Raw genomic sequence first — 17956 nt, forward strand, 5'->3', positions numbered from 1 at the left:
AATAAAGTCCCTGGAAACAAAAAGATAGGGGGAAAATTAGAGAATAGCAAACTGAAATCTCAGGAAAGCTGCCACATGGAGTACAGGAAGGAGGCAAGAAGTAAACAGGCAGAGAAAATATAATCAGAGTTAGCATTTTTATTTATTTAGGACTGCTATGAAGTTATGAAACATGACTTTTGTTATGCCATGTTGAAAAAATTCTGGCATTTGTAAAGCTAAACCCTGGAAATAAGGGTCAGAACATTTTCTGGCTCTCCCACTTAAACTTTCACCAACAATAAAAATTGTTACTTACATGAGAAAAAATGCCTTGTCTAAAAACAGTTATCTGATGCATTTCTCAGCACTCCGTAATAACAAACTCTAAAATCATGTTAACTTATCCAATGCAAATGAGTGCAGCCTGGCGGGTTTAGAAGGAAATAACAATATTCAGTGAGGACTGTGCAAACATCTGATACTCAATACAGGTTTATAGCTGTGGCCATCACTATGCTATCCGAGCAGCTATGAACATGGTTTGCAGTCTTGCTGTAGCTGTGGTGTACCTGGCTAGGAGGGAGAGAATACTTTTTCTTGGACCGATTTCTGTTAGGGGAAGGGACAAGCTTTTGTGCAACCCTGAGCTCTTCTTCAGGTCTGGGGAAGGAAGAAGAGTGTCTGAGATAAATACAGGCAGTCCCCGAGTTACGCGGATCCGACTTACGTTACGAACGGGGTTTACTCCATGTCTCCCTGGTCTGCTGGAAACCAGCAGACCAGGGAGACGGGGAGCAAAGCCTCTGAGGACACCGGCAGCAGGACAGCCACGGCGCGTCTGGGCTGTCCGCTGCACGAGTGCTCCTCGGCTTTGCTCCCCGTCTCCCTGGTCTGCTGGAGACGGGGAGCAAAGCCGGGGAGCACACAGGCAGCGGACAGCCCAGACGCGCTGCGGCTGTCCCGCTGCCGGCATCCTCAGAGGCTTTGCTCCCCGTCTCCCTGGTCTGCTGGTCTCCAGCAGACCAGGGAGACGCGAAGCAAAGCCGCAGAGGACCCGGGCGGTGGGACCGCGGTGCGTCTCAGTCCGCCGCCCGCGTCTCCCTGGTCTCCGGGGGGGGAGGGGGCACAGCTAGTATGCCCTTCCCTCCCCGCCCCCCCTCAGCAGACCAGGCTTTTCTCCGGACGCCTATGGTAGAGCAGCTGGGGCGCTGCCGGTTGGTCCCGCAGCGCCGCTCTGAGCGCTACTGGACCAACCCGGCAGCACCCCAGCTGCTCTGCCCCAGGCGTCCTGATTCAGCCGCTGCTGGTCAGTTTCAGCAGCGGCTGAATCAGGATGCCTGGGGCAGAGCAGCTGGGGTGCTGCTGGGTTGGTCCAATAGCACTGAGGAGCGGCGCTACTGGAGCAACCCAGCAGCACCCCAGCTGCTCTGCCCCAGGCGTCCCCAAGTTAGCCGCTGCTGAAACTGACCAGCGCTGACTACAGGAAGCCCGAGGCAGTGTTGCTCTGCCCCGGGCTTCCTGGAATCAGCTGCTGATCAGTTTCAGCAGCAGCTGACTTGGGGACGCCTGGGGTTCTTAAGTTGAATCTGTATGTAAGAACTGACGTCCAGATTCAGCTTGTTGAAACTGATCAGAGGCTGATTCCAGGAAGCCGGGGGCAGAGCAACTCTGCCTCGGGCTTCCTGTAGTCAGCCACTGGTCAGTTTCAGCAGCGGCTGAATCTGGACACCAGTTCCGACTTACATACAGTTTCAACTTAAGAACAAACCTACAGTCCCTATCTTGTACGTAACCCGGGGACTGCCTGTACAGTGTGTGGCAGATTGTTCAGCAGAAGAGCACATGTTGTAGGTGGCCACTTGAGATGGAATGCACAATAAGGGTCAGATTGCTATGCTTGAGTGGTTTGAAATCAGCCCTTGAGGGTTAGCAGGAAGGTGTGTGGTACAAATCATGGTAATGAGCCATGAAACCAGTGTCCCCTGCTCAGTCCATAGTTCAGCCTTATGAATCACGTTTCTTGTGAAGGAGTTGGATGGTTATTGAAAGATGATTTTAAGTGGCCTCCTACAACAGGTATTGCTCCTTATGCTTAACAATATGTCACAACTTGTGTTTAGCTTAGACACTCCTCTTTCCTTTCCCAAACCTGAAGAAGATCTCTATGTCGCCTGGAAGCTTGTCCCTGCTGTCAACAATAGCTTTTGTTGCACCATCTTCTATCTCCTCCTGCCTTGTCTCCCAGCTATAACAATGTACATGTTTCTTGACTGAAGCTTCTCCCCAAAGATGTTTGAGTACAGTCTACATTATGAATCGATGCTGTTAGAAAGTTTTATTTTACCCTTCCTAAGGTTAGGTAAAACGGTGCTACTCGGTGTGATCAGCTGGTCTCTCTGCTTAGAATGGTGAATTCTGTCAGTACCATACTGGTACCCCTGCTTGCTTGTTGTGGCACTTTGTCTCCCTCCAGTGGGGGCTAGGTCAGGCGGAGATTGGTGACCCCGCCACAGCATTGGCTAGCAGAGATGTGTCTTTTAGCTCATGCAGTAGTTAGCTCATTCCCTGCTGCCAATGCCTCATGTGGATCAGTGTTAGAAGTGGTGTCCCGTAGGGGGATTTCAGGCAATTCAGTTGGGAGGTTAATGAAGCTTTGGGCTGTGCTTCTCTGCACAAGGATAGTACATAACCCCTGCATGCTCACAATGGAGCACTATTCCCCTCTCGTAGTAGCTAGGCCAGCTAACAATTGATGAGCCTGCTGCAGCCCTGCCTAAGAGATCTGTATCTTTTAGCTCATGCATTAAGCTCAAGAGGTCCCAGGTTCGATCCCTGCCATCAACACTTGTGTGTCAGTGTTCAATTATCTGACGATAAAAAGTAAAAAAGAGAGAAGCCACTACATAGAGAGAGAGGCACATAATTTATAAAAATGCCATTAAACTCCTTTTGCAAGAGTCAGTGTGTTGACTCTCAAGATATTACCCATACTCAGTTCATACAGGTAGATATTGCCGTATATCAGCTGCTATCCTTTATTAGCATGCCTTTATTAGCAGCTGGGTAAGATTCATGTCTGTGCTTGTCCTTGCGTATGAAATCAGAACTGCATGGTGTCATTATTTTCAAAATGAATAAATAAATATTGCTACTTAACTTTTTAAAAATTTACAATATAATTTTTTTTTTTTTGCATTTTTCAGGAATGAGTCTTTTGTTTCATTATAAGAAAACTAATTACTGTACCTTGCTTAGAGAGCTGTGACCTAATGAAACAAACTATCAGAAAAAAAGAAACCATTGCCATGTCAGTCAGTTAAATCTGATGTAGACGATATAAAGGCTGATGTTCTCTGAGGTCTCTTATGTGTACTTAAATTCACAGTGTGAATTATGTGCACTTGGTAAACTTTACATAAAATATATCTCTGAAGACAGAGAAGAGTATTCAGGCAGGATATGACATACAGTGTATTGTGTTAAACCAACTTCTGTCTATTCTGTCACTCACACTTTATCCATGTATTCCATTATGGCAACATGAAGTAATGAGATCAATACACAATTCTGATTGTCATTTGAGTAAATTAATAATTTTAGATAATACAGGTTGGATCTCTGTGGTCCAGCATCATCAGGACCTGAGCAGTCCCAAAGGGGGGAGTTTGCTGGACCAGGGAAGGTTAGGCCTTGGGCTCTCCAGGATCTCCCCTCTTGGCTGTTGGCTCAGCCAATGTGCTGCCTCCAGCCAGGGGTTCCACGCCCTTGGCCACTGGTCCACTGGCCAGGCTTCCTGCCTCCAGGCCACTATCTCTTTTGGCTGCCTACCATCAAACCAATTCTGCTCCCAACCACCGGCAGCCTCTGTGGCTGGGGCTCTCTGATCCAGCAACATCTGTGGTCCTACCATAAACCTCTCTTCTGTTGTCTGCTTTTCAAACAAAAGTTTCACTACATTTTTGCCAAATGAGCCAAAGACAATCCATTGCTCTCTCCAGGTAGCAGCTTCACAATTCACACCTTTTTCATGAGAACATCTTTTGAAATATTTAATTTGCCATTTAGTGCCTCACTTTATAAAGTATCATGCATGTATTGTAACTTTTTAACACTAATTCAGCTATGGGATGAGAGAGTCTATTAGCAATTTTTTCCCAAGGGATAGTCTAAGCACAGATGTTGCTGTTTGTGAGAGTCATGTGCTATTTGTTTAGACAGGAAAAAGATTATGAATTCACACTGGAATATTGACTTCTCATATTATCCAGGACCAGGCAGCTTCTTGTGCACATTCTCTTTCAATCTCCACAACTGTTCAACAAGTTTTCTGCATATATGGTTACAAAAAGGATGGAACTAGATGTAGCCAGATTAGAAGCCTGATCAAGTTGTTTATAAATGCATTCGGTGGCTGGTAGTTTTTGTGCACTTGGGTGGTTTTTCTTGCCATCAGTGAGTTCCTTGTACAAAAGAGACAAGGGAACTTGGTTTAATATCATTAGATATGTGAATATTAGAACAAAACCAAAATAATGGACATGCTACTAGGGCCAGACTTTCAGATGTGCTGAGCTCTCAGTTAGGCACAAAAATAAATGGTGAGATTTTCAGAGGATCATCTATGCACGTTAGGTGCTGATTTCCCATTAAACTCTAGCCATTACTTAGGCCGTGTCTACACTATGTAGTGGATCTACGCTACAGCAATTGATCCACCAGCCGTCATTATCAGGTCTACTGTAAACATGATAAATTGATTTCTGAGAATGCTCCCCTCAACGCTGGTACTCCATCAGGGCAAGAGGAGTAGCTAGTATCGACAAGAGAGCAGCCCCCACCCACTTTACTCCTGCAAGACACTGCTGTTTGCATAGCTGAAGTAGATTGACAGTACAGGTAAATGTAGACAAGGCTTTTGGTGCCTAGTTGGAGCTGAGTGTCTTTTTGAAAAATCTAGCTCCACTTGTGGGTGCTGCGCACTTGAAAATCTGGCCCATATTGAGCTTTTTTGAAAAGAAACTGAGGCTCCCATGTTACTATCCTGATAGGAGCCAGGGTCACTGCAGAAAATGTCATAATGTTTTAAAATATGGCTTATTTCCAAATGAATGCCACTAACTAGAGTCACCCCCAACTGGAAACAGCAGAGAGATTTTACCAGCTCCCTTGCTGGTCACTTAACACCAGCCTTGATAAATACAAGGAGTAGCCTCTGCTCAGTGAAACAATTCCATGCAATAGAGGCTGGACATTTTCCCTTAGAAGAACAGATATCCCAGAGTACAGTGATAGTGAACTAAACTCTTTATTGGCATTTTGGTCAATACTTATTAGGAAGCAGAAAATATTTTACAAAATTGCTGTTTTCTGATATGTGTTTGTCTCCCACAAAAGGTAGAGTAGCATGTTTCGTTCCTAAAGGACTCATTTGTAGTCTTCTGCGACAAGGAGTTAGTTGCTTTAAAGACTATGGCTTGTTCTGATATGTTAATAAAATATATTAAAATATTCATTTAATAAAACCTAAGGTAAATATTGTTCTTCAACACTGTTGTATTCAAATAATTAAAAAATAAAAAGCAATCTGAAGACTGACATTATTTTGGGTTTAGTGTGCTCTTGACAGAGGGAGCGAGGATATGAAAGAACATGTCCAAGTGGTAGGTTGGGGATGCCAGCTGGGCTCTGCTTTTGTGAATTAACTTCTGATTTTAGCAATAGGGCTTTTATTATTTGTTTTAAATTATTATTTTTATTCCCTTTGGTTCTCATTTAATCTTCCTATGTGTAACTAACAGGGGAAAATATTATGTCTGGGCTGTGCTGTGTGTATGAAGCTCTCCCCATTCAGCATTGAGCAAACGATCTGGGTAATGCTTAACCCACATTCTTTGCATAATTTTTCTTACACATTCTTAGAGTGAAAAAACACACATCCCAGGGTGCTCAGTACCAGGATGCGATACATCCTACATGTCTGAGATTTTGCATACTGCCAGAGACTAAAGTGAAGTTAACAATTGATAGATGGATGCCAGTATCATCTGGACAGTGTTTTTATGATCAAGCGGTGACCTCCAAACTACAGGGTTTGGGAATGGGTTGGGTGACAGACTCCACTCTAGTTCATAGTTTATCACACAGCTCTGCAGAGCATGAATCGGCATAACATGGACTTGTCCCCCCCCCCCCCTCCCTTCCGGTGCTATAAATGTTCATGCTTGGTCATATTTCACCAGTGCAAATCATCAGCCTTGCATGAAACACAATGGAATGAGGAGACTGTCATTCTGGCATCTCTGATGTAGTGGTGGGAATGCGGGAAGGCATTCCTGTTGCTGTCCAAGTCCAAACACAGAACTGCCATCTATCTGTCTGTCTCTAAAAGATTCCCAAGCGGAACAAAGAGCACTGCTGCTTGTACTGTGACATGGTTATCCCGTTAACCATTAATGCTGACTATCCTGAAAATAATGAGCAATTATTGACAGGAGCACTGCCTCCCTGTGCTGCCCCCTCCCCCTTCTTCCAGATGGTACAAAGGAATTATGACAAAGAGAAACAAGAGACAACACTCGGCAGCTGCAGTCCTACTGCAGCAGCATAAATCTAAAGGGGTTAGAGGCTGACTACTCTTATAATGTTCGATATCTGTAAGAGTCTCTCCATTATTAACATACTAACTTGGTTAGCCCAAGAAAGAGCAGCAGCTGCACAGCCTCTCGGAGGACATTGCTACAAGTTTTGAATTTCTGTCTTTAGCTTTTGCGGGCTTTATATAATGTATATATTGATTGTTACTCCACAGTAACAATCAATTTCAGGACATTGGATAAAGACTATAAGTCTATCATGAAAGATTGAATGGTATCATTCACTAAACTAGCTTTGTAAACGGAAATTACAGTAGATTAGTTAGTAGCAAAGAAATAGTCTGATAATGAGGGCTGTTCCTCATGATAATAAATACAAAATATAAGTGTTTAATAATGTTCCCAAATGCAAATCATCTTCCTTTTCATCTGTTTCTTTTACTCCTCCTTCATGCATTGTTTTTACTTCCTGATTACTGTACAGTTTTGTTTTATCTAGCATATTTCTGCATATTAAACTCTTTTTGTAAAGAGTACTCCTTTTGTTGTTACAGTTTTGTTTGCTGAAATGACTTGTATGTATTCCTAAAATGAATCTGAGATTTTTAAAAATTGAGTTCTTCCTTTGAATTTGACAAGGTTTGCCATTTGACAGTTTAAATGGATATAGTCAGGGTGGCTAGGCCCAAATCTTATTGCTGTATTTTCTCCTCCCTGCCTTCACTGTTTGCAAAGCCTGGGTAGTTTTGAATAAGTTGGCTTTTTCTTCCAAACAAATGCTTCAGAAATGCTGCTTGAATGAATGAATGAATGAATGAATGAATGAATGAATGAATGAATGAACCTATTGCCCAGCACTTATAAGGACTGCTGCAGTAGTTAAACAGTATAAATGCCAAATAGAAATGGTAGCAAGGAAACACATTTCAAGGTTCCAAAAAATTATGGAACCTTGAATTGTGATGCTGGAAGAGAGGGAGTTTTATCCATTCCAATGTTGCTCTAAATTATAAGGAATGTGTGTGTAAAGTCTGAGTCATTAAATTTATTCTAATAGATTTACTGAAGAAGTTAAATCTCTTGAACTAGAATATAATTGGGACCCCCAAGGCTGTGTGCGCATATGGTATTCACTTGCAGTTTGTCCACTTTAGGTATGTCTACATTGCAAGGAAACACCTGCAGCTGGTTTGTGTCAGGTGACTCCAGCTGGCAGGGTTCTGGGAGTCCCCAGAGTTCAGCCTACAGCCCTATCCCAAAGTCTACCCTGCAATTTTAGAGGCCCATAGCTGAAGCCCCGCAAGCCCGTCAGTTGAAATGTTCTAGTCATGGGTGTCTAATTTCAGAATAAGTGGCATAGCCTTAGTTCACCTACGATTGAAAGAGGAGAGAGCCGCTGAAAAAGGCCATGAGGTTGTGGACTACACAAAGGAAAAAACATTCAAACATTCAAACCTTCAAGACAGGCTGAGGAAGAAAAATGCCCGAGGGTAACCTGTTGTGGAGATAACTTTTGAATATTTACACAGCTTTCTGTGACTGCACTGCGGTAATTACTGACCACAGGCTCTTATCTTGGCAATTGGTGCCTTTTGTGACATACTTATATCATTTGCAAGATGACATAATATAGCACAGTGCCCACATACTATCATATTTACTGTTGGCTTTGCATTAATTATCAGGCTATGGCAACATCAACCTTCCAGCCCTCAGTGATGGGGATACAGAGAGAAACAAAATACACAAATGAGGAGAAAATGTGTTATGTGAAGTAGCTGTTTATTTGAAGAAAGACACCTAATTATTCCAAAGCATGGTTAGCAGCTAACCCTATGAAAGTCTAAAGGAATAGCTGATGCTACCAGGAGAACATGCTTTGCAGGAGTATGTGCATTAACAGGCTGTTTTTGGTAAATATTCACCTTCTTGTGTCCTGCAAGGGATTTTAGGAGGAGTAGAAGAGAGACATGCATGTACATGATTAACAGCATGGATCAGGGACTGGAGGCCTGACACACAGTATGAAGAGAGAACAGAAGACGTAAATATGTAGAATATCACTAAGCAATGACAGCAGTTGGGGCACGGTAAATAGGGGTGTATTAACAGCAAGAGTCAAAGCCAGACCCTCTGGTTCCATACCTGCAGAGCCCAGGCAGAGTGCCATGACCTGCTGTGCATTGATCTTATGGAGCTGGTCTGTGAATGCCCAGTTCCAACCCTTCCCCTGGAGTAGGGTAATAGAATTCCCACCCGTGCTTACTGCCATGCATGGCAAGAAGATAACTGAAAAGTGATTCCAGGGGGAGGCCGTGCTTCCCTAGTGCACCCAGGTAGGTGAGCTAAACAAGAGTCAACCAGTGAAGTGTCAAAATGACTCATTTTGCTGTCCTGCACAATAGCTGCTACCAGTGTAACGAAGCTGTTAAATGTAAGGCCAGGAGCCCATCGAGTCTAAGGCACCCTTCTTTTTCCAAAAAGAGGGAGTTGTGGCTTCCACCCACCGAGTGCCAAAGGTGCTTCTCGATTCTCATTTTCTGCATGTGCAGGAGAGGGAGGGTTGTTCAGGTCTATAAACATTCGATTTTAAGGCCCAAACCTGAAAAAAATCTCACTCTGACTTTAGTGGAAGTTGCGAGTACCCTGCAGCACATATGAAATGCTCAGCACCAATGAGGACAGTCTGTACATTTTTGCCTCCTCTTTCCAGAAATGAAGGGGGAGAGGCCAGATATAAACTCCACTGCACTTCACGTTTCCCATTGACTATTGCTATAAATAGCCAAGAAGAAATTTGTATCTCAAACCTGCAGGGATATTTTGTTAGAAGTTCACTAGCCGTTACAGATATTTTTCAGAAGTTTGACACTATGAAATTGTGAATTGGCTGTAGCATAACGATTTTGAAGGCTTTTACAGATTAAATCACAAATAGCTATGACCCGGTTAAGTTACATTTTCATAAATCATATTTTATGGCATTCATTTGCATAACAAATGTGATCATTTGTATTAACTTTTCTTTGCAAAGAATGGCTTCCCACAATTCAGTCATGCACTGAAATTTAGTAAGAGCTGAGAACCTGGCTATAACTGCACAGCAATTAACCAGAGAAGCACTTTTAACCATGAAAACGAGGTAGGATTTCTTTGGAGATGTGTTTTTTAAAAGTTCCAGTAAAATTAATAATACTGTCTTTTGGGGCAACATAATCAGGCTCTGAGATGGTATTTAAAAACCAGGCCATAAATCCTTATTAGACCTATAGCACAATAGAATACATAGTTTTACTTTAAGAAACCATAACTAAGGTGATTTAATTGAGAACTGGACATATGAAATGTATTCAGGAATATTTCTTCATGGTTAATGGAAGAGAAATGACTTTCCAATGTAGTAAATGACGTGATTAGCAAGTCCCTTCTTTTTTCCAAAAGAGATTTTGAAAAGACCTTAATTAAATCAATATTCCATTATTGGATAGCTCTGATTGCTGGCTACAAAGGAGTACCAAAAATACAGTAAGTAGTGTATTGCAAAAGAATCCACTCCTGGCTTCTATTCAGATTCCAACTCCTGTAATTTTAATGTTAACTAAAAAAGGGACTTGTGCAGATCCATACTCATCAAGAAAGGTATCTCATAAGCTGCTACAAGCAGCAGGGCTGGCATCCTATTGAACAGCAGAATTTTCTTCTAGTGTGATTTAGCATTAAAAGATAAATCAGAATTGAATTTTATTTTATTGTAATTCCTATGAAAAGACTTAGAAATCTCTGTGTGTATATATAATATAGATATATAATCATAGTGCATAGTATTTAGTGGTAGCAAAAATAATGCCATTTTTCAAAGGAAGGAAGATGATAAATACATTTATTGCCCCACATTTTATCTAGCTTGCACTGGCAAAAGTTTAGAATAACTGCACTGAAGTCAATTAGTGTCAGAAAATTCAGAATCATTGTTCTTCTGCCCTCTCCACTAAATTAAAAACAAAATTAATTTGTTTTTTTTTTCCTCTTCAGATAAAATTTTGACACCAACATGGGAAAACAGAACAGCAAACTACGTCCTGAGGTCATGCAAGATTTGCTAGAAAGTACAGACTTTACAGAACATGAGATCCAGGAGTGGTACAAAGGCTTCTTGAGAGACTGTCCAAGTGGACATTTATCTATGGAGGAGTTTAAGAAAATATATGGGAACTTTTTTCCTTATGGGGACGCTTCCAAATTTGCGGAACACGTATTCCGCACTTTCGATGCTAACGGCGATGGAACAATAGACTTTAGAGAATTTATCATAGCCTTGAGTGTAACATCTAGAGGTAAACTGGAGCAAAAGCTGAAATGGGCATTCAGCATGTATGATCTGGATGGAAATGGATACATCAGTAAGTCAGAAATGCTGGAGATAGTGCAGGTATGTACACTTCAGTAGAGTTTTACGTTTTCTCCTTCATTCTGATTTAACTGTCGGAGCAATACTGTGACTGTTGGGTGGGGAAAAGGTTATTGTGGTACCTTCTCCCTTGTTCTTGGTCTACTGTATATTTACTTGAACATATAAAGATACTATGAAATGTGGCAATTAGAGTAGAGATGGGGATGTTCACAGCTATTTGAAGCTTTCCTGAAGATTCATGCTGCTACTCTATGAGCTCTTCTCTATGTGCTGGGAAATTATCCTGAGTTCGAACACAGTACCTAACCATATAATAAATATTACAAAGCACTCCATGTAGACAAGGACTGTCTCATTTAATGCTACATCAGCTGCTAATGGGTCACTCTAATGGGGAGCCATGGGTTGACCCAGACCAGCTAACACATTTTTAAATGGGACTGGCCCTGTTTACCAAGAGCAAAGTCCTCTTTAAAATCAGAGTTTATGTGAAGAAATAGCTAAAAGGTTTGAAAACTCTTTTCCTAACCACAGACATGACCTGAGTGCTTTACATTTTGTTAGTTAATACAATTTTCTATCATAGACAAGCCCTATACTGTGATTCCACACGTGGCTTCAGGTATATTATCTAGTGTTGCACTTAGGAATTCTCCATTTTCATCTTTCTCTGCTGAGTCTTTCCCCTTGAGGGCATAGCAAATCCATTGAAAGCATTTTTTTTGTTGTTATAGTACATGTGCAAACTTTGAATCCTCCTCTGCTAAGGTAGCTCCTGCCTCCCTGTTACTGAAGTGCTAACTACAATACTACCCACATTTAATGATCCAATAGAAGTGGAGGGAATGGAATACATACAAATTACAATTTATGATGGCTGATTACAAAATGCATGTCATCCTGCTCCTTTTTTATTAGTTATTCATTCTGTTTTGTATACAGTACATCAGACTATATATTTGACTCAGTTGTAACCATCTTTGTCTATTATTATTTGTTGTTGTTATTTTATTAATGCTTGTTTGAGAATTAGCTAGTTCATGTAGCTAACTTGACAGGGCTTTAATGAATATTTTAACAATTATGTGCCAAATTCAGCCTGATAAAAATGGTACAGCATCATCACCATCGGTGAAGTTGCATCTGGTTACAGGGGACATTCAGAATAAGTATGAATAAGTTGCAAGGGAACAGAAATACATCATTAAGGGACAGAAGGAAAAGCAGAGTAGAGTGGAATAAAAGGGTATGCAAGTTGGCTGCTTTATCTTGCAGCTTCTTACATCTCCTATGAGTTGCTGATTGGTTTCACCTCTTTACATCCCCTCAGTGTGTAATTGGCACCCATTTAGAGTCTCACCAGTTGACCAATGTGTAACTTCTTCTGAGTTTGACTCTATAGCTGCTTAGATTATTGTGAAAGTGGACTGGGCCTTACACTTCACTGGACAAATAAAACATGCTTTCCTTAGCTGATCACTTTTTTTTCATTCAAAGACATACACATAATCATTCCTGTGTGCCATAGCAAATGCAATGAAATATTCTAGTGAGAAGATATTGTCTCCCTTACAAATTTTCCCCTGCTTTAGGTAATATAAATAAACTTCAGATTACTGGATTTTTCTCTAATTTTACCCTTTTTCATCCCCACCCCACCCCACAACAAAAAAACCCAAATAATGAAGATCCAAGAAGGATAAATAAACAAACAAAAAATACTCAAAACAAATAAAAATTGCCTCTCACCCAATCAGATTTTCTGTCCCTCCTAATTGAAAAGACCATGAAACACCATAAAGTACACTAGGGATCTAACTATTGCCAACCTATTAGACAAGAAAGGTTTGCAGATACTTGGAGATGGCCAACAATATAAAACTCTAAAATAAATTTTAAATTATGGAGAATGTAGTTGTTTTCCTATCAAGGGCACTATTTTTCCAGTTGCCACAGAACAGCTAACCAAATTGTTTAGATATTGACTTACTTTGGCTCTTTAGTCATGTGAGCACAAACTGAAGGACTTTTCATTTTACATTCGTGGAGCCAGGTTGTTTAAGGCCAAAGAGCAGAGGCCCTTTTGTGCCTATCAATTTGTACTACTGTGACTCTCAAGGCAAAATAATAGAACACAAAAAATGCAAATGAGATAAAAACAGATGCATAGGTAAGAGGTAGCCAACATGACCACTCAGGTTTCCAACCTTCCATGATTGGCCTGGAGTCTCCCAGAATTGGCATCAATCTCCCAGTGACTATTGAAAGCAATCCTGGAGATTTTAATAAGATGTGTTAAGAAAATGGAACATCTTGTTGGGGGTGGAAAATATCTTCCAGATAGCTTCAATCAGAGCTGGCATCCCTAATAACCACACAGGAATCAGTTTCCACCCAGCCCCATCTTTAAAAACAGAGAGAATTGAATAACAGACCTCTTTTGAAATGTGGACAGACAGGCTCCTCTGCTGTTTCACTCTTTTTTCAGACTCCTTCTCTAATAGTAACACAGAGTCTTGAAAATTCATAAAACACATTTTGCTGCAAAATTCATCATCACATCACTGGAAGAAAAAATTAAATGGATTAAAAATATGGTCCTCCTTCCTTTTACCTGTGGGCTGTGTCTACATTGGCATCCCTTTCCGGAAAAGGGATGCTAATGAGACACTTTGGAATTGCAAATCCGTGGGGGATTTAAATATATCCCGTGGCATTTGCATTTACATGGCTGCCGCTTTTTTCCAGCTCGGGGTTTTTGCCGGAGAAAAACGCCAGTCTAGACGCGATTTTCCGGAAAATAAGCCCTTCTCCGGAAGATCCCTTATTCCTACTTGAAAGTAAGAATAAGGGATCTTCCGGAGAAGGGCTTATTTTCCGGAAAATCGTGTCTAGACTGGTGCTTTTCTCCAGCAAAAACCCCAAGCCGGAAAAAAGCAGCAGCCATGTAAATGCAAATGCCGCGGGGGATATTTAAATCCCCCGCGGATTTGCAATTCCGAAGTGTCTCATTAGCATCCCTTTTCCGGAAAGGGATGCCAATGTAGACACAGCTGTGCTGTTTTTCACCACATAGGTCAAGAAAGCACAGGATTTTTCAGGACAAATTCCATTAATTAATATACTCAATAGCCATTTAGTATTGGCACCAGGACAGGTGGAGGGAAGGGGAGCCAGGCAACTGTCTGGGTGCAGTGTTTAGAGGGTGCCAGACTCAGGGTGCTGTTTTTGTTGTTTGTGACAAAAGGGAAAATAGAACATTGGCAGTAACAGGTTTAGATATTTTATATTTGCTTCTATATGGCATGAATAAATACAGATTTACAGATCCTTGCATGCAAATCTATCCTCTGCTATGCCAGGGATAAACCATACCTGCAAATCTTGCATCAAAGTTGTGAAATGGGCAACAAATGCAATAAAAAATTATGTATTCAAAAGTGTAATACATGGAGAGGATGGGCACCAAAGATGCTCCTTGCCTGGGGTGCCTTTGGATCTAGGGCTGGCTCTGATTAGCACCCTTGCCCTTCTGCTGTGCTTCCCCTGCTTATAGACTTTCACAGCTCCTCATTCTACCTGTGTCTGTGCTTTCAATTCTCCCTCTCTTGCCAAAATCTTGAGGGATCTTCTAAGGTTTGACAGCAAGAGCCTTAATCTAAGAAACCTGGTAAACTTTTTGTTTAGCTGCTGTTCTCATGTTGCAAACTAAAGGAAACTTCCCAAATAGAGAAGATGCCAGCTACTTTATAAAGCTACAAGTTTTGCTTGTCAGGCAACTTTATCTGCAAGTATTCCCCTGTCCTTCTCAACTCATAGAACCTTAGAAATGTAGGGCTGAAGGACCTTGAGAGGTCATCTAGCCCAGCCCCTGCATCCAGGTTGGATAGACCAGTGCTAAATAGAGAAAAAGACTTTTTCCTCCCATGTCTTACGTAGGACATTCCTATTAATGCTCCCCTCCCCCCCAAACGACATTAGCCTTTTTTGAAACTGCATCACATTTTTGGCTCATATTTACTTTTCCAATCCACCATAACCCCCCAGTTCTTTTCAGAGACACTGCTGCCTGTCCATTTATTCCCCATTTTGTAGATTAGCATTTGGTTTTTGTTTCCAAAGTGGAGTACTTTGTCCTTGGCTTTATTGAATTTCATGTTGTTGATTTCATACCAGATCTCCAATTTGTCAAATTCCTTTTGAATTCTAATCCTGTAAGTGCTTGCAACTCCTCTGAGCTTGGTGTCATCTGCAAATTTTATTAGCATTCTCCCCAGTCCATTATCCCAGTCATCAGTGAAAATGTTCAAAAGTACTGAATTCAGCGCAGCCCCTTGAAGGATCCTACTAAATACATTTTCCCACTTGGATGGCAAACCATTCCATCTACTCTTTGAGTGTGATCTTTCTATCAGTTGCGTGCCCACCGTGCAGTAGTTTAACCTCGATCACACTTCTAGTTTGCTTCATGGGGACTGCTCTGTGAGTATGTTTGGGTATGTCTACACTACAAAGTTAATTCGAACTAACAGACATTAGTTCGAATTAACTTTGATAGGCGCTACACATGCAAACCGCTAGTCCGAACTTAATTTGAACTAGCGGTGCGCTTAATTCGAACTAGGTAAACCTCATTCTACGAGGACTAACGCCTAGTTCGAATTAACTAGTTCGAATTAAGGGCTGTGTAGCCACTTAATTCGAACTAGTGGGAGGCTAGCCCTCCCCAGTTTTCCCTGGTGGCCACTCTGGGCACCACCAGGGAAACTCGTCTGCCCCCCTCCCGGCCCCGGACCTCTTAAAGGGGCACGGGCTGGCTACGGTGCCCGTGCCAGGTGCATGCACCCAGCCAGCAGACCCTGCACCTGGCATGGCTTGAGCCAGCCACCCGCTGCCTCCCAGCCCTCCGCCTCTTCCCGGGACCAGGCTGGCGGCTCCCAGGAGCCTGCCCAGGTCCGCAAGAGGTAGGCGCCCGCCTGGTCTAGTGCGGGTATCGTGGACCTCATCCACGACCTCCGCACTAGGCACAGGAAAGTGGCCGTCTAGGGCAGGAGAGCTGCCAGCCTGGCCACCCAGGAGCAAGTTGGCATGAAAATCAAGGTGGTCCACTGAGACCCCCGTCCCTGAGCCCTGAGCTTAGAATGGCCGTACTGGGTCAGACCAAATGTCCATCTAGCCCAGTAGCCTGTCTGCCGACAGCGGCCAACACTAGGTACCCTGGAGGGGATGGACCGAAACAATGACCAAGCCATTTGTCTCATGCCATCCGTCTCCAGCCTTCTACAAACAGAGGCCAGGGACACCATTCCTACCCCCTGGCTAATACCACTCCATGGACCCAACCTCCATGACTTTATCTCACTTCTCTTTAAACTCCGTTATAGTTCTAGCCTTCACAGACTCCTGCAGCAAGGAGTTCCACAGGTTGACTATTTGCTTTGTGAAGAACTTTCTGTTGTTAGTTTGAAGCCTGCTACCCATTCATTTCATTTGGTGTCCTTTAGTCCTTCTATTATGGGAACTAATGAAGAACTTTTCTTTATGCACCCTCTCCACACCACTCAGGCTTTTATAGACCTCTATCATATACCCCCTCAGTCTCCTCTTTTCTAAGCTGAGAAGTCCCAGTCTCTTTAGCCTCTCTTCATATGGGACCTGTTCCAAACCCCTGATGATTTTAGTTGCCCTCCCCTCTCCCACCCTCTCTCTTCCCCTCTCCCACCTCCTTTTCCCAGTCTCCCCGAGTTTTGTTCAATAAAGAGAGTTTCTATTTTTGAACACACGTGTCCTTTATTTTGTACATCTGGAAGGGGGGCTAGGGAGGGGTAAGTGGAAGGAGGTGAGGGAGGAATGGGGTACTAGCCCCCGATAGGGAGGACTGGGGTGGCTCTGCGGGCTCCTCGGGGTGGAAACTCTCCTGCAGCCCCCCGATTGACCCCACCCCTGGATGGCAGTCTGCGGCAAGTGCAGCCGGGCTGATGGCCGAGTGCTGTGATGTGCCGAGTGTGGGCACTCAGGGCACTCCAAGCCAGGACTGCTTTGCAAGCGGGGAACCCCGAGAACTGTCTGTCCGGGGTGGGGGTCTGGTCCCTTTAAGCACAGCCCTCGGCTAGCCTGAGACAGCAGCTCCACTCTCTAAGTCCTAACCTGATGCCCTGCCGGCACAGCTTCCGGCCAGCCTTAACCTCGGTTCAGGGTCCACTCAATGTGGACATGCTAGTTCGAATGAGCAAAATGCTAGTTCGAAGTAGTTTTTAGGTCTAGATTCACTAATTCGAACTAAGTTAGGGTATGTCTACACTACCCCCCTAGTTCGAACTAGGGGGCATAATGTAGTCATACGGAGTTGCAAATGAAGCCCAGGATTTGAATTTCCCGGGCTTCATTTGCATAAAGCCGGCCGGCGCCATTGTTAAATGCCGGCTAGTTCGGACTGTGTGCCGCACGGCTACACGTGGCACGAACTAGCTAGTTCGGATTAGGAAGCCTAATCTGAACTAGCTAGTTCGTGCCACGTGTAGCCGCGCGACACGCAGTCCGAACTAGCTGGCATTTAAAAATGGCGCCGGCCGGCTTTATGCAAATGAAGCCCGGGAAATTCAAATCCCGGGCTTCATTTGCAACTCCGTATGACTACATTATGCCCCCTAGTTCGAACTAGGGGGGTAGTGTAGACATACCCTTTGAGTGGTAATGGCGTGTGAAACTGAGATTAGTATGGATGTTTTGTTTTTCATACTGGAGATTTATTTTTAGGGATTGAGTTGATAAGAAATGTACTTTAACAGGCTGAGCTGTAATTCAGCAAAGTCAAGTAGGATGGGGGTGGTTTGCTTTTAAATGTGAGGAAAGAGGGTACTGTATCAAATGTGCTCCACTGGGACATAAATCTTCAGGATCCTTCTTTTCGTGGGAAGGAAAAAGGAGTTATGTTTGCATCACTGGTGTATCCCTCAGGAACCTATTACAA

General features: G+C 43.0%; 1 protein-coding gene across 2 annotated transcripts in view; it reads left to right on the forward strand.

Moving 5' to 3' along the window:
• The window catches only part of NCALD (neurocalcin delta), a 92073-nt gene that overhangs the window by 56432 nt on the left and 17685 nt on the right, over positions 1–17956 (forward strand). For both annotated transcript variants that reach the window (XM_075920262.1, XM_006122405.3), the window contains exon 2: positions 10608–11004. In XM_075920262.1, the coding sequence (XP_075776377.1) occupies positions 10627–11004 (378 nt within the window). In that variant the 5' untranslated portion in view covers positions 10608–10626. The remainder of the gene's footprint in view (positions 1–10607; positions 11005–17956) is intronic.

Source organism: Pelodiscus sinensis, chromosome 2, assembly GCF_049634645.1.
Source record: "Pelodiscus sinensis isolate JC-2024 chromosome 2, ASM4963464v1, whole genome shotgun sequence".
NCBI classification, from domain to species: Eukaryota; Metazoa; Chordata; order Testudines; family Trionychidae; genus Pelodiscus; species Pelodiscus sinensis.